Source organism: Temnothorax curvispinosus, unplaced genomic scaffold (assembly GCF_003070985.1).
Source record: "Temnothorax curvispinosus isolate PA1 unplaced genomic scaffold, ASM307098v1 QBEX01014078.1, whole genome shotgun sequence".
NCBI classification, from domain to species: Eukaryota; Metazoa; Arthropoda; class Insecta; order Hymenoptera; family Formicidae; genus Temnothorax; species Temnothorax curvispinosus.
In genome coordinates, this window is record NW_020223858.1 from 681,159 (window position 1) to 698,017 (window position 16,859).

Here is a 16,859-nt window from a genome sequence, read left to right on the forward strand (position 1 = left end):
TATGTATATGTATATGTATACATATATTTGTGCATTCGTCACTCATAAGTAAGTTATATACATGCGTACATAGTTAATAAAAGTTTCAGAGATGAAACTTATAAAATTGAATAACCGCGCGACGCGGTGATGCGGATTTACAATTTCGCTCGTTTGAATTCGAAACAGAAATAGGTCGCGAAAAAAAAACTAGGACATTGTAATTTAGCAATAACTTTATTTCGCTGGGTTAATTCGACCGACAATTGTATGTATAAATGATTCTGCAAAACCGACATGAAAGCGTGCTGTAATTAACGAATTGTAGCACGCGGAAGCTGCAATTAAATCGTCCTTCGAACGATCGAACGAGCGTATGAATTTTTGAGCGCGCTTAGTAGCGAACATCATCCATATTGCCTTTCTTCCCACCCTTGGCTTTTCATCGCGGTCTCTTTTGAGAGGTGACCCTTTATTTGCACCGAAGCTAATTAGGGTCTACGAGCCCTAGGGGGCTGAGCGCGTGTCGCTGTGCTTTTAAGTACGTGGCAAAGGGAGCTAAATTGAGAGACGGCGCCGCCATTTACAGAACGCATCATCGACGCGTCGGTCGATACGATGGCGGTTACTCCGCTTCAGAATGTAATCTGCGTATTTTGCACGCCGGATGACAGCTCGGCGAAAAGGGGGCCGTCAGAAATAACCATACGTTATGCCTATGTCGCGTAGGCGCGGAATGTTTAGACCGGTATAACTTCACAATGCTGCTACTCGCCTTCCGCCGTTCCACGATGTAATATTACGAAATTTATTTTAAGATGGCCTTTAGAAAAAAAAATAATCCTATAAAATATGGCACGCGACACGCGTCGATTCTTATCTCTATTTTTTTATTGTTCGAACAGATGTTTTGATTTGTGAGAAATGCTAAAAAGAAATTCGGACGCTGTATTAAAGGAAAGCTGGCACGGGCGAACGAAGTAATTATAACGTGTGCTTGCGCATCTTCCACATGAGAGTATCCGCGCACTTTGCCCGAGTTCGCAGTGTTATTTTACTTTAGCTCCTATGCATTTATGGTTCGATGCACGTCGCGACGACAATTTGCTTCGCTGACTTCCTCGCGTTGCTTCATAAAGCGGATAAAATACCTAAAGCGTTACAGAGCGGAAAATCCGCGAATCGCTTTTTACGCTTGCTAAAATTGGATAGTTAGCTTAAAGGCGTTAGAAAGTTTGACTGCTTTTGCTAAACTGAGACTTTTAATCGACAGATATTTGATTATATATTCTGCTTAAATTCTACGACCGTTTAGATACAATCTCCTAGTTATAAATGATCTAATTAGAGGAAAGTGCGTTTCAGGATCTTTAAACTCAATGACAAATCTTTTACTTATTTCAGAATTAATTTAGTTTACTATAATGGAAACAATAAAATAAAAAAAATTCGATTCCATATTCTTCAAAGAACTTTATTCAAATTAAACAATAATATTGAAGTACATAATATATTGTATTATAAAGAAATTATGTTGAACAAAAGTACTACCTGGTATCTATTACAATAAATTCGATACGACAGTAAGCGAAAATTTATGCTTGATCAAATAAGAAAGGCAAAAGAGACATTGAGATAAATAAAAAATAACATTCTCTTGAAAAACCATACCGGATTTCTTTTAACGATCCCGATGAATATGTATTCCGACTATATTTAATTATTCGAAAGAACAATTGGCGAGTTCGGTATACGGTTTTCAACGTTTTCCTTTGCTTTCTGTTCTTTCATCGGAAACCCTCTCGTGATGCATCCTAACAGGAAAATCTAATTTAAGTTGCTTGCCCATAGATTTGCACTACTTTCGATTTTGCATCCCGCGGAAAACTCGAACAATAGGCTCGACGGCACCGACAGTCTATTCAAGTAGTAATGAATTCCATACATTTTCAAACTTGTATGCGGCGAGCGCAAAGTTGTTCTCGTTAAAAATTTTCGAGACACGCTCGATATCATTCTTGCCACACATTAATATTTCGACATTTTGAATATTCTTTTTGCTCTTTTCGTGAAATTTTCCTTCAAAGTTATACCGAATTTCGTTGGTCGGTATCTAACATTTCGTATTTAAATACGAACGCGTCGCATCGAGGATAGATAAAACTATATGTATGCGTGTATGTATGTATATATAATAAGGCTGTGGATCTTTATATTCAGTCTACGTCATGCTCTAGATGTCTAACTATGTTAGGATATTCTATGCATCGCGGATACCGATTCCGACGGGAATTCGCATGAACTATGGAAGGTTCGTATCCGCGTGAAATGGAGCACCGGTGTCGCGCCTCTGTTGGCCAAAAGCCAATTAAGGCTTTTGATTAGACCATGCCGAAACTTGAACTTGAGCTTCCGTGCGACCTTCCGGTGCGGTTTTCCTATCCCACCTCGCCCACCCTTAGACCGCACTACTATCGCGACCAACATACGCGCTATGTATCGTACGTAGCGTCAGTAAGTATGCAGCCGATGCGGAAGTACTACTTTCGGTCACATTAGTTTCCGCAAATTTGGAGGCACTTAAGTTTTCGTTGTCCGCATCGTTAGCGGGTTCCAGCTGCGATGTTTGCGCGAAACTAAGTCCGCGCATTTCCATTTGCATGCTCGTGTGTGCACCCGAGACTTTTGTACTCGAAACTGAAACCCTTGATCTCATGCGCTTACATTACCGACGCCGACGCGGGCACTCGGGATCTTTGCCACTCAAGGATGCAACAAAACCTATTTGTCGTGAATTGTGTGCAAATTGATCCGATGCAAAGAAGAATGATAACATTCATGAGACATATAACAGACACTTCCATTTTCGGGAAATATTTGAGTTTCTTTAATATACAAGAACACAACTTATATATAGCTCTACTAGATTTTACAGCTACGCTCAAATGGGCAATAAGAAGGATCGCATTCGACATAGCGTGTACGTCTGGATATCTGTAAAGTTCGATCGATATTGAAACTTTTACGTCTTCGTATTATCTACGCGCGCCGTCTATTGCCGATAATATATGGGATTCGATACGGCTCACACATACATATATAGGCACACAATAGGAATATATAATATATATAATTGCGCGATCGCGTGGGTAATCCGATTGAAATGCCTTGGTATTATTGATTTATACTGTCGGCTATTATTCTGCAGGACAGAAAATCAGTCGATTCTGTTCTAGATAGTCATCGTAACTCTAAAGCGAAATTCTAAACGCTAAAAATTAACCGTGCAACAATCTATTAAGAGTGAAATTTTATCGAAAGAGAGAAAGCTAGATTGAATAAAAAAGCGATTTCTATTAGACTGACGTAAAATTGTCGTATAAGAACTTCTTTAAATTTATTATTCGGCGGGATCGGGAGGAAACGGGAGGAAACGAGGATCGATAGAGTACTTTGGTTGCGGTGCGCGATGTGATCAAAGTTACCTGGTAGCCGCCGTAAACCCTTTCCAGATCAATGAAGCTTTAAACTTTTTTACCAGATAAGAGCTGCATCGCCTTTCAGCGATGCTCCACGAAGGGGTCGCGATCTTTTACGTGAATTAAGTACACTTCGTTGTAAGTAAATATGTCAAAAGAATATTCGCATACGTAATGTCTCTTTCCGTTATTACCCTGTCTATAGCGAGTTATATACCTAACAACAAGGATGCGACAAATGTATAACATTTATTTATCATAGGTTAACGAATTTATTTCAAAGAGCTTTAAAAAATATAGGTCGGTTTAAAAAAATTTGATTAGTCTTACCGGCATAACGATCACATCCTTCGTCACATGGGATATTTTAGTCTTTGCATATTACGTCATACCAATTAATGGTTTTCAATATCAACTACCGATAAAATTACTGAGAAAATGATAAAAAAGATTAAAATAATTTTACGATATAAAATTTCATCAAAATTAAATCTGTTTCAAACGTAACTTTATATAAAATTTTAAAAAATGCGAAATTGTTATACGGATTTTTTGGCTTTTGAACGAAGTCGCGAGTGAGAACGAATGCCTTTGTTTAACAAGATATTCTAGTGTATCGTTACACTTTTGAGCCGCACGAACGCCCCACTCGCGTTTTTCAATTCTGCCACTGCTATCGAATACGGCAACTTGAGCAGGTGGCAGAGATCAAGGATCCTTTTCGCAAAGCGCGTAGAAACGCATCGCGCCGCGTTGGCCTATACACGAGAGAAAAGTCTCTCAGAGCCGCAACGGGCACGGACCAGTTCGGACGTGTTTTGTCCGAAAGGAAAATTTTTTAAAGTATTGCGACTGTTAATGTCTGCATTGTGTTTTTCATTATCAGTACCGTGTATCGACGCCTTTTGAGGCCTACAATCTTTTTTATATACGCCGCTTGCGGCTTATACGACTATTGGTTCGCCCTGGCCTTTATTTGAGCAGAGCTCGACGGCCATTATAATAAGAAGAAGAAGAAGAGAGAAAAGTCTCTTCTTAAGATGAAGGCAACATTGCTACGTGACAGGGTATTCTGTTTACAGCGTGATCAAAGTTACGTCGTAGGCGGTGTATATATTCGTGGATCAATGAAGCTTCGAGCCTCGGCTCGCCTCCGCTTCGGCATCCTCCCTTCCGTCCGCCGCGCCAGGCGTCCGTCCCTTTCTTGCTCTCCTTCTCTCGCCTCTTCGCTACACACAGACGAACACACGTGCGATCCTCGGTCCAGAGCTTCTCTCCCGGACGCTCCGTCGAGCTTTTCCCGCAACGACACATCCCGTTGATGCACACCCACGCGTTAGCCGCACGCTGCTAAGCGGCTCGATACAAATTTTGTACATCCCACGGCAATAATAGGCTGCTCTACGCAAACAATTAACGTGTCCTTGATATACGTTTCAGAAAAGCGAAGTAAGAGAAAAATACCGAAGGAAAGCTTTTCTGGGTTACCTACTACTTCAGATAGTTGTAAATTTACACATTTATATCTTAAAATGGCTTTATTTGCGTATTTCTGTAAGTTTTAGCTTCTATCTTATATTGTTTATAATGCACTCTTTGTAATTATCTCGTACTACTCGTTCGCTGAATCTAGACACGGTATTTGCAGTGATTGCTTTCTACGATCACCTGGTGCGGAGCTTTGCAGAATTTAGTAGGTACAGTGTACCAGACGTTTCGATGTCAAGAAAGCGTGTTTCCAGACGCGGTCGTCTCTCTCTCTCTCTCTCTCTCTCTCTCTCTCTCTCTCTCTCTCTCTCTCTCTCTTTCTCTTTCTCTTTTTCTGTGTTTTGTCTGGCACGGAACTGACGTGGACGATACGTTAGCGTGATAATAATTTTCGCTCTCCTTCAGCGTCTCGACATCCGACGAGGAGAATTCGGGAGAGAAGGCACTAAGGCCCCGGTCGCGAGCACTGACTGATAGACTTCGCTGACTTTCCGGGAAATTTACCGCGCAAGCAAAGGGAGCGATGGTACTACTCACTTGGCTAGGGACAGTTTTATAGCGGTAGTGGTGCGGACTAGTTTAGACTTCTTCCAAGTGTAACGACGGAAATGAAAAATGCCGTTGAGCAACAGCGTTGCTTTAACTTTGCCGTTACGTTACGAGACGAATGCACTCGAAGGGAATAAAAATGCTCGATGCCAGATGCGAATATTATTCCTCGTGACTTCGCCTTTTGTGCGTGTTTCCTCGTAAAGAATGTCTCGGTATTTACTAAACGACGCTTATTTATTAGGATTCCTTCTCTATGAAAAAGCGCCACACCGAGGTACGCTAAGAACACAATCTCCGAACGCTGTTCGAGTTTCTGGCATACCGAATGATATTTAAAAAATTCTTTAACGCATTTAATTAATTTTAATCTTTTGCATTTAAAAATTAATTTATGACGCGTTTTTTAATATAGACATTTTTGTGATTCTTTACCTCTTCAATTCTCTATAATTGAAATAAAGTATGTAATATATAAGGATCGACGGTACATTGTCTAATTGAAATTCTTAACTGCACCGTTGCGTCGATCGTGCCGTGTTGTTTTCTCACAGGTGTTAATATCAATCGCATGATGCAACAGCGAAACTTGTAAGTAAATGCTTATGCAATGGCACTAACATTCCCATACCGAGTTGAGAGTCGTTGCACCGCGCGGGAATGCAGCTGCGTGTTATTGCTACGTGCGACTAAATGCACATCTCGCGAACATGTTGCAAGGTAGATATACATATGCACCAGATGGACACAATAATATTTGTCTTTATGGAAACTGCTTCGCGTATCGCAACACGTTGATCCGTCTCGTAGGCGATAAAGACGAGTACATGTATGATCGTAACGCGACTGTGTAACGGAAGTCGTTAAATCTTTGTACACACATGTCACTGAACCAGTTCTTATAGAAATTCTTTTATAGAAAGAATTTTATTTTTACATGGTTTATTTTGCCCATTACAAGTGGTGGATTTAAAATGAAAGATTAGAAAGTCTGCAATTAATACTTTTACTTTAAGATAAATGTACCAATACCGAGACATCTTTAGCATTTTAGTTTTTAAACAAGTATAACGCGAATTAAAATCAAAGATAAAAATATAATACAAGAAAAATATTTTTATCTTTGATTCTCTTTGATTTTAATTCGCGTATAACTTATTTAAGGACTAAAATGATAAAAATGTCCAAACATAGGTACGTATCCAGGCATTGGTACATTTACCTTAAATGAGTTTCAAGAAGTTAAATTTTAAATAACAGAAGCATAAATTGTCTTATTTTAAGACTGATACAAACTTATGTTAGTTACCAACATGTTATAAATTTCGCCGATTAATTTCCACAAAGTACCTCCAGAACAGAAACTATCTTTGCATAAGCGAAGAGACAATAACTGTAAACTAAGTATTGAGATCAGCACGTTTGTGTCTTGAATCTCATATATGTCGGTGCACACAATCACAGAAAGTAGACTGTCACTAGCATGACAATCTTTGTGAGGCCTGAACTATCTTCCGTTTAGTATGAGGGACATGTCGAAAAGCTTGGGACTGAGAGAGTTAATCGAGCTGTCGTCCACACGTGACCCATAGTTAGGTGGGTTTCCGGGAGTAGATATATATTACTATATGCAGAAGGGCTGGGGTGATGATGCCCACGCGTGAATACTCGGGTGGGCGAATTCACACGCCGGTATTCAAGAGGGCTGCCATTCATAGCGCGGATTCTGCCAGTGTCTGGAAGACTTAACCGGTCGAGACGATGAGGATGACGTCGGGGCTGTAAAAACCGCCCCTGACGCCGTTCTATAAAAGTAATCCTATTTACCTGGTATATAAGTTTATTGAAAGTTGCTCCCTTCGAGGTTGAACCGCGACAAACAAAAGGATAAGTGAGGATTATAAAGAATCTCAGCGCGCGACAATAAGATTATAAAATTTCTGGAGTATAATACCAATCCTTCAATTTTTCGCTGAGAGACTTCTTAATGATATTGAACATTTTCGCGTTAATACCTCAATTTAATCACGGATTATTTTCAATTATATAAAAACATCAATCGCAATTAATGAAATTAATTAAATAAGAAGAATATTTCTCGATTGGATAATTGATATAAGAGAGAAATTAATCAAAAGTATATTAAATAATTTTCGGGGGCATCTTGAAAAATTTATTTTCAATGATAATGCCGAACTTGGTTTCATTCACCTCATCGATCGTCTTCGGACACTCGCGTTTCCCCAGTGAACACTGTAACAATTGTCGTTCATTCTTTATTACGACCGGTATTTTTATATTGTCGCCAGCATGTCGTCAGTAATGACGTAGGAAGGAAAATATCGCAGCTCCGCGCACGTGTCGAGCATACACACGCGTGGATAAGCACATGGTCTGTTCTTACAAAGACCGCCGTCCATGGCGATACTTCCTGTAAAGCTCAGGTACTTCGTTGACGATGACAGTGACGTCGACACGTCGGCGAAAAGGATATCCGGCTACCCATTCATGTCGGTGCGTATTTCGACACGTATTTCGACCGAATGGGTTTTACCGGCTATTATATGTCAGAATCTGCGGGCTATACTTCAATCTCTCTTTGTGCCAATTCTTTCCCCCAAACTCAATCTCATTAATCTAAATCGACCAAATGAAGTCGTCGCGGTTCTTTTGGAAACCCTTTGTGCGATACTATTAAAACTCATCCTCCGTCAAATAATGGTACTTTCAGCTTTTCTCAGATCTGCCGAAAAGTCACGAATGTCACGTACTTGCTGCTTTTGTGCGGAATTTCTCATTTCTTGCACATTTTGAAATAAAAATAATCTCACTCGAAGGAAGTTTCATTGGCGTACTATATACCTTTGTAGGGTTTTTCAACATGTTCATGTTACGCATTCGGAATTCTTCTTTGCAGCGATTTAAACTGTGCACTTCTAGATACTTTCTTGAACTCATCTGGGGTAATACTTTTTAAATAGTTAAGTCAACAATAGTGACAAACTTCTCTACAAAGTAACATTGTTGTCTTTTGCTTCTTCATTCTCTTCCGTTTTTTTTTTCTTTAACATTTTATGTTTGAGAAAAATATCATGCCAACTACTAAGCAATCGAAATAATTCTATTTTATTCTGTGTTTTTCGTTAAATTTATCTCTTTTTTCTCATTTATATGTCACGCTTATTCCATTTATTTTATATCCGATTGATCTAAATTTAGATCAGATTAAAACCATACGTATACATATACATGAATTATGAATTTGTTTACCCATATATAAAAGGATGAAGTATCCACTTAATTTATACACGAAAAATATATTGAATATATTGAAAAAAATATTTGAATATATATTTGAAATAAAATAACAATTATTTTTATGGCCTTTAATTTACAACTTCTCGTTGAGAATCTCCTCGTTAATCCGCTAGTTTCGACAATGAAATGATGGTATACCGAGATTGATTCTATTCGTGGCATTTGCGAGGCGCATTTCCTGTGCCTTTTTGCCAGGTTAATGTTGATTTTCAGGAATTAGCATTACGAGAGATAATCTTATTTATAGAATTTGCGCATTTCACGCCCTCCGGTTGCTCTCAACACATGCTTGTTTCTCATTATTAGCAATTTGAACAGTTTAATTCATGTGATAAAACAGCTTAATGCTCATTGAATAAACTATTGTGAATTATAACAAAGCTTTATCGGGAGTAATGAGAAAATACGTAGGAAAGTTGCGGAGCTATTGTTCTAAATGCACGATTTATGCTCGTTGTACACCCGAGATATGCAAGACTTAAAGTTATGCAAATGACGAACGATGTAGTTCTTATGTGAATGTTACATTAGACAGTTAAAACAACGTAGAAGAAAAGGAAAGAATGCTGAAATGCTAAACTTGTATGTAGATCCAAAGTATAGCAAGTGAGGATGGTACGTGCAGCATTTTGTAAGCAGCCCACATTTATCTATATCTAAATATAATAGCTGATGTCTCTTCTAAACCTATATAAACTCTTTGATTTGATTAAATTCTTTTCTTCTTAAATGTATTGTTCATATCAGCATTTATATGAGAGTATCTTAACCACTTATTTTCTGTCCACGTGTATAATTTGCGTGTAATAATTAGAAGATATTCTCCACGGTTCTAGTGTTGCTTCTTCCTCCTTAGAGGAGACTCATTAACACGAGTTCTACGGTGCACGGGAGAGTTGCAACGCACGTGCCTACTTAGTTTTCCCTAAGTTCTCTTTCGGTTTTACGTATACCTCATTAATTACTGCCATCGTCTTCCAACACTCGTCTAAATAGCCGTTGCACGATTCGGCGAAGTTGCTTATTGCTGCTCCGTTTCGCCATCGCTCATTCAAGAAGTTCAAGACAAGTCTCGAACCGTATTACTTCCGTGCGAGAGGTCGTTAAAAGGGATTCACGTTTATCGCCATCCTTTGGCGATGCTATCGATTTTTTCAATTCATTAATATCCCTGAACGGCGCGCTGCCTTTCGAAGCGAAAATTGGCGATAACGCATTGCTGGCTATTTTTTTTTATATTTTACGAGATGACGTTTTATGTGTGTGTACGAATTTCCGCTTGTTACCGTCAAAGCGGCTAATTGAACGGAGTTTTTGGTTTATTTTTCTGTTCTTCGAGCGAGCGTCCGATAAATCGTTCATTGGGCCCGGCCATTGGGAATGCAACGATAAATTACTTTTTTACCGCATAATTGCAGTCCTAATAATTCGGCCTGTTTACACAGCGTACGTAGTCAAATGTGTGACATACGTTCTACGTTGGGCGTTACAAAGGTGATTAATCAACGCCTCGCGATATTCCCGTAGTGTATAAACTAGAAATTATAACGTCGGATCGATATATGCGTAATACATTTGACTAATCTGATTAACGATTGCATTAATTTTATTCTTGTGATCCGGAAATGCCCCATGAGAGAAACGCCCGCTTGAAAACAATTAACCAGTACTAGTAAAGTAAGTAGGCGTAAGTAATTACACGTGTCTGAATAATTCACAGCCACTATCGTCCCACTGAAATAGATGCATTATAGAGATGACTTAAAATTCTATTTAGAAAAGATATTCGATTTTTCTAACTCTTTGAATTTGGTCGGCCATTGGCATCTTCTTGCCGATTCTTATTTATATTTTAGAAAGAAGTAAAATATAGATTTATTTTAAATATATTAAAGTGAAGAAATCTTAAATAGAAATCAGACTTTACGGTATGAGTTTATGCCAACGAGTTCATATTTATTAAAAATGTAGTGCGCCGCTTGAGAAACTCAACGCAGTCAATTGTAAAGAGACGCATTTAAAATGCGAACGATAATTACCGTTTCAATGTTAAATTAATTATTGTACGCCGTGAGATTTTAACTCTATGCAAACGGAATACACCGTATTGTATTATGCATATAATGTTCCTTTGTCAACCCGAACGACCCCGAGTTTCAGGGAGAACCGAGTTGTACGAAGTACGTGATTATCGGCCAACGGAATTTGTAACATGATGAAGCGATGAATTCTGCGAGGAAGTTCAGACCCTCTAAGATACCCCGGTACCCCGCTCGGACTCAGAATATTAATGTATCTAAAGGGGTGATGAAGGGCGGGGAGAGGAGAGGGGGTGGGAGAGTCGGAATGTGATCGCGAAATATTTGAAGCAGGCGATGGACCGTGTACCGCGCGGCGGTAAACGTTTCACGGCGCACGGTATATTTGTCGCGACCTCACGATACCTCGGTCCTCGTCTTCAATGGGCGCACGTGCGCCGAATTCAGTCGCGGGGCCGACGACCATTATTCTCCCCGTGGACGCGGTCCTGTTGCATCTCGTATTCTGCGGCGTCGGCACACACCGCGCCCAAGCCCAAACTTGATCCCGCAGCAGCACGTGCTCGAGTAGGTACAATCTGGGCCCCTGGAATGGTCGGGGACGGAATGCACGCACTCACGACGTGTTTGTCGATGGATTAAAGTAGTTTGCTCACGCCGTCGTTCAGCCGCGGATAGACCGGAACCGAACGGGAAAGTGGGACCAAAGCGCGTCCCCGGACGGCTTCGGAGCTCGCACCGGAGTTCTCTATCGACGCTCGTGCAAGTTGGAAACTCGTGAACTTTATAATCGTCGATATGCATTTATTCGTCCCCGGTGCATTAGGACTGCCGAAATATGATCGATCACGAACAAGTTACATTAGCATCTGTGGGGATTTAAGAGAAACATTATAGGCTGATTTATGATATTTATTGAATTTCTTTCAACCAGTAAAACATATTTTACGCGATGAGTGACATTTTTTATAAGTTAATTATAAGTTTTTTTTTGTATTTAATTACGTCTCAATTTTTTAGCACAATAAGCCTTTATATCTCAACAAGACTATAAGAACTTATTAAAAACTTTATATCTGAAAAGAAAACGATGTAACTTTATATATTTTGAAAATAGATTTATATTAATTCAATGGAATTTAATATCAGTTATTGATCGACTATCGCAGTGACTCTACAATATGTTTGCTGAAACCGATGAGAAAAAAATACGTGTAGCTTTTATCAGTATTAAAAAGTGCGTAAATAATTGGTTTTTCATGCAAATGGCTGACTGTTTGAAAACGGAAGCAGTGAATAGAAAAATGTTTCCGGAATTGTTTATTCTGCCCATTGTAACAGAAATATAAATTAAATTGCTTCTTATTATGCTTTTTTTTTGCGAAAGAAAAAAAGCTGTTGTCGACGAAGCGAAGATCTTTTCTTTCGTATCTGTTCGTAAATACGCTTTGACAAGGGTCGCGATTATTTGCGGCTCACACCCTCCGGAATAATGTACGAGGCTTGACTGACACTCGATTTGTCTCGTTTTTTATCGCAGAAAGCCTTTGCGGGCGCCACGAGAAACGCTTATTGAATCACCTGCTGGCAAATTACAACACCTTGGAGCGACCGGTCGCGAATGAGAGCGAACCACTGGAAGTGAAGTTTGGCATCACTCTACAGCAAATCATCGACGTGGTAAGTTACCGAACCTTTCCCTTTCGTCACATATTTTAGCATATTACGCATAAAACACACACCTCGCAGTCTCGAGAGCATATTTACTTATAACATTATTATTGTAATCGTTATATCAATTATTTAAATACACAACGATTAAGGTCAGAATGCACATGTGACAATGATTAATTGAATATGCAATAGCTAACACTGATAGCAACTAAGAACATATAAAGTTGGCTATCTTAAGTATAGCGATAAGATTAGCGTGAATTCGCGGATATATTTCAAATCTTAAGGGTGAATATCCATTATGAGGTGGCTATTCTGCAGCCTCCGTGTGAACCCTCGAGATAAGAAGCGCCAAGATTAGCCGCTCAAGTTTTTGCACGTCAAAATATCGGGCTTATCTAAATGAGAGCATGGTTAAGCGGGGACGAATGAGGCCGGCCGGATTGCATTACGCTCTCCATCTTCGCACTCTCTCTTACCGCGCGGTTATTTACTTCCATCAGTAAATGCATACAATGTATATCATCTAAATACGGTTCCTAAGAAAAGATCTGATAACGTGTCCGATAGTAAAACGCGCTGGCAAGACAAAAAAGAATTCAGCGTGCAATCGTTAATTCTGTATTTAAGGAAATTCTTGTTCTGCAAAGTGTTTTGAAAGAAGTTTACTGAATTTTTCCATGTTATTTTGCAATTACAATTTTACGCGAGAAATATAAATTATTACGCGAACGTTTTCATTACAGATTTATTGTATAGACGAGAAATATATTCCACAATTTAAGTCGAAACATTTCAATTTGAATGAGGAACACGCCGAGACGGATGTCAATTCTTGGTATGAAAAGTAGAATACATATATTTTCTGCGTGCACGGCAAAATGTTACTAAATCCTATCTATATAACTTTCCGTTCGTAGCAATCGTATATATTAAATTTTCATCGATAGCAGCTTCGTGTGTATCTTTTCCGTATCTTGGTATTTTCTGACGCATACATATTATATCGGCAAAGCTTGAAATTAAAGGTGTATCAAATGATCCCTGTAGACTAGTTGGAGAATAGTCGATAGCGTTCTAGCCCGTGAGCATTATCGTGATCCGTAAAAATAAAATCCCCGATTGATCAATATTTGATGGTTGTAACGAATGTACGGCATTCAACGTTCATTAAGAATTTACAGTGCGGGGTTTTTTTCCCCGGATCCCCGATTACAATTATAAATTGACCGGGAGGAAGTACGTCAAGATACTTGCAATCCACTTCGGTTCCGCCAACCTGGCGGAAGTAATATATAGCCGGGATTAAAGAAACCGATTGAAAGTGTTTCCTCTCAAAACATCCTTACGGCCAGAGTTAACGGCCGAGGGAATATATCCGTACCGTCACGCCGAGCCTCTTTACGTCACAAGCTTCCGATACTTACTTTACTTTTCGCTCGCAACAAAGATTCTACAACTGTTTTACGTATTTCTCAGATACTGTGTCATCTTCTTGAATAAACAAAGTTTATTTAGATATTTATCTCGCTATTTTACTTCTCTTAAATCTTAATATAAGAGTATCAACGTAACTTTGATACAGCTTAATTATAGAAAGTAAACACTAGGGGTATTCAAATAAGTTAAAGTTTAACGGTTTGACAGGGTATGTCGGGTTAAAGTCGAGTAAAAAGTTAATTAATTAACTTTGGGCGCGCTACTTTTTAAGGTTATGCAAAATACATAAGTGTTTCATTAACCTATCACATTAATCTTTGGGTTAAAAGTGTAAAAATTAACTTTTTACCCGACTTTAACCCGACATAACCCCGTCAAACCGTTAAACTCTAACTTATTTGAATACCCCTACTGTTTGCAAGAAAACATGCGCCGCGCGCGTATGTCGCCGGCATTTCTTTTATTTATTCACAAAGGACGTGATTATCCAGATAATATGAGTCTTTATCTCTTTCTCAGTTTCGTGCCATTACTATTATCATTATTCTCATTGTGTTATAGTTATCGTTATATTCCGTCATAGCTTTTCCTTTAGAAGTTCATACAATCTGATACATTTTCTGTAAAAACAAAAGGCCGCTATGTGTTCTGGACATTAAGAGCGCAGACATTTCCGGAGCGAACTCTCTTTCATCCCTCTAGTAGCAAAACATATTCCATTACAACCCACCTACTCGCCACCCTTACGTCCGCGTCGTCGTTTCGCTAAGTCGCATCGCTCAAGCTGACTGGGGTTTTTGCCGTTTCCCTTTTCAAAGTATCGTTGCCTTTGGAAACGACGGGTATCTCTGTAGTTTTCTTATCCGGCGCGAATTGCAACAAGAAATCCAACCTTAATGAATTAATTTATAAATCTTACGGTGCCAAAATTTCTCCATTACTTCCGAATAAAATCCTTGAACTGCTTTCTTTGTACGGTTAATACAATATAGCGATACAATTTGTCGTTTGATATTTTACAATTGAAACACACATGGTATTAATATTATTTAAATAACTGTTTTTTTTTTACAAATTCCACCGTTTAAATTATTTTCAGAATTATTATACAATATAGTATAGTACATAATTATTTTTAATTAAAAATTGATTCGGTTATATTTAATCTGTCAGGGACTTTTATTAAAACGGTACTTTATGTAATCTAAATACGAGAGCATCACAGTCGAAGAAGTACTTCGTTAATACATTTAACCTTAAATTAAAACTTTTATTTGATGTCGAAATTGGAAGGCGAGAGCTTTCGTAAAAGCGGCGTTTCTTTAATTGGTCACATAGAAAAGTTCATAATGGCAGGAACCTGATTCCGTATGTTGGGTAAAGCAGAGAACACGGTGGTGAAACAAGATCAACAAAACTTTCGACATTCGTGAAGTCGTAACGTGAAACCAATCACATTTTTAGGTAGCTGAAAAGTCTCGCGAAACAACACTATATCATTTACGAAGAATATTAACTCTCTTAAATAATCTTAACTGTCTCATCATTCGATCTATAAATGCACATGTGTTCTGTTTATGATATGTACTTATATGTATGTCATATATTGCGCGATTTTTATTATTTTTTCCAACACTACGCACCGATATAATGTTGCAAGCAATGATCACGTTTTTCTTAATTCCATTTTCAAGTTCTTCAGCGTGCTATAAACTTTTTATGTTTCGTGGTAGGTCGTAAACATTTGATCGCGCTTAGTCGCCACTTTTTCTACTTCTCGTGGCCGATGTAACGTTGAGTCGCGCTACTGTTTGATTCACCATTTGTTTGATTGCTGCAATCGAACGCGGAACGAAACACATATGTCTCACAGCTGAAAAAGATATTTTCACTGTTTTTCCGCCTACTGCTGTCAACAAAATGTGATATATTATTTTCCATAAAGTTCGTAAATTATATGCCTTATAAATGAAAATAATGAAAAATGGTATAAAGGCATAATCCAAACTTATTGTTTTTGTGCTTTCTTCTTCAAAACGCAATAAAATACAAAACAGAAATTATAGCGACTGTAAATTATTTATTAACGACGAGATTCAAACAGAACAAATAGAACTTGTGCATTATGCGGTCAAAATACACAGATCGTGAACTTTTTGCGTCACGCGACATGTTTCGTCGATTAATCATAGCGCATATTGCAGAAACTTCTGTTTCGAAACGGTCGCACCTTTCCGCTTGACGAATGTTTATGCACTTTGTCAGCGCCTGATGACGTTAATTATCATAATTCATCGCTCGTCCTTAATTAAGACTTCTCGCGTCTCTGCGGATAAATTGTATGACGATACGTGATTTTATCCGGGCTTCCTTCGTGGACCGTTTCTATCGAATGAAATCAATGGAAATTCAATTCGTAATACATTTCATTCTCTGCAGAATGAAAGAAATGCAGTATTCATTGTTACCGCCATTGTCGGCCGCGAAATGAAACTCTTACCTTTCATCGATCAGAAATCGCGCGTATTTTGTATATCTCCGCAAGGTCTGTCGAATAATCTCGACGTCACGCGGAATCGGTATGCCAATTTCGCATCATTTCAGACGGGAGAGCGAGCCATAACATTCGCACTTTTTTATTCATTCCGTTTGCCGGATTTCGTTTTGAGCTGAGCTCAGCAAGTTTGATAGATTGTTGTATCGTGTCGACAGTTTGTAACGCATATAACGTTACCCAACTGAGTGGCACACTGTCTGTTACGGAAAAAAACTGAAGAATTTATAAACACCCTAGAAAAATTATTCTGGTCTGAAAATTTCACTTTCATTTTGCTCGTAAAAAAGAAAATCAATTTTTATCTATTTATAGCGTCTATTTGAAAACTAGAAATAT

The 16,859-nt window shown here is 38.6% G+C and overlaps 1 protein-coding gene across 5 annotated transcripts in view; it reads left to right on the plus strand.

Moving 5' to 3' along the window:
• LOC112464271 (neuronal acetylcholine receptor subunit alpha-7) overlaps positions 1-16,859 on the plus strand; it is a 218,458-nt gene that overhangs the window by 51,511 nt on the left and 150,088 nt on the right. For all 5 annotated transcript variants that reach the window (XM_025031153.1, XM_025031157.1, XM_025031154.1 and 2 more), the window contains exon 3: positions 12,393-12,532. In XM_025031153.1, the coding sequence (XP_024886921.1) occupies positions 12,393-12,532 (140 nt within the window). The remainder of the gene's footprint in view (positions 1-12,392; positions 12,533-16,859) is intronic.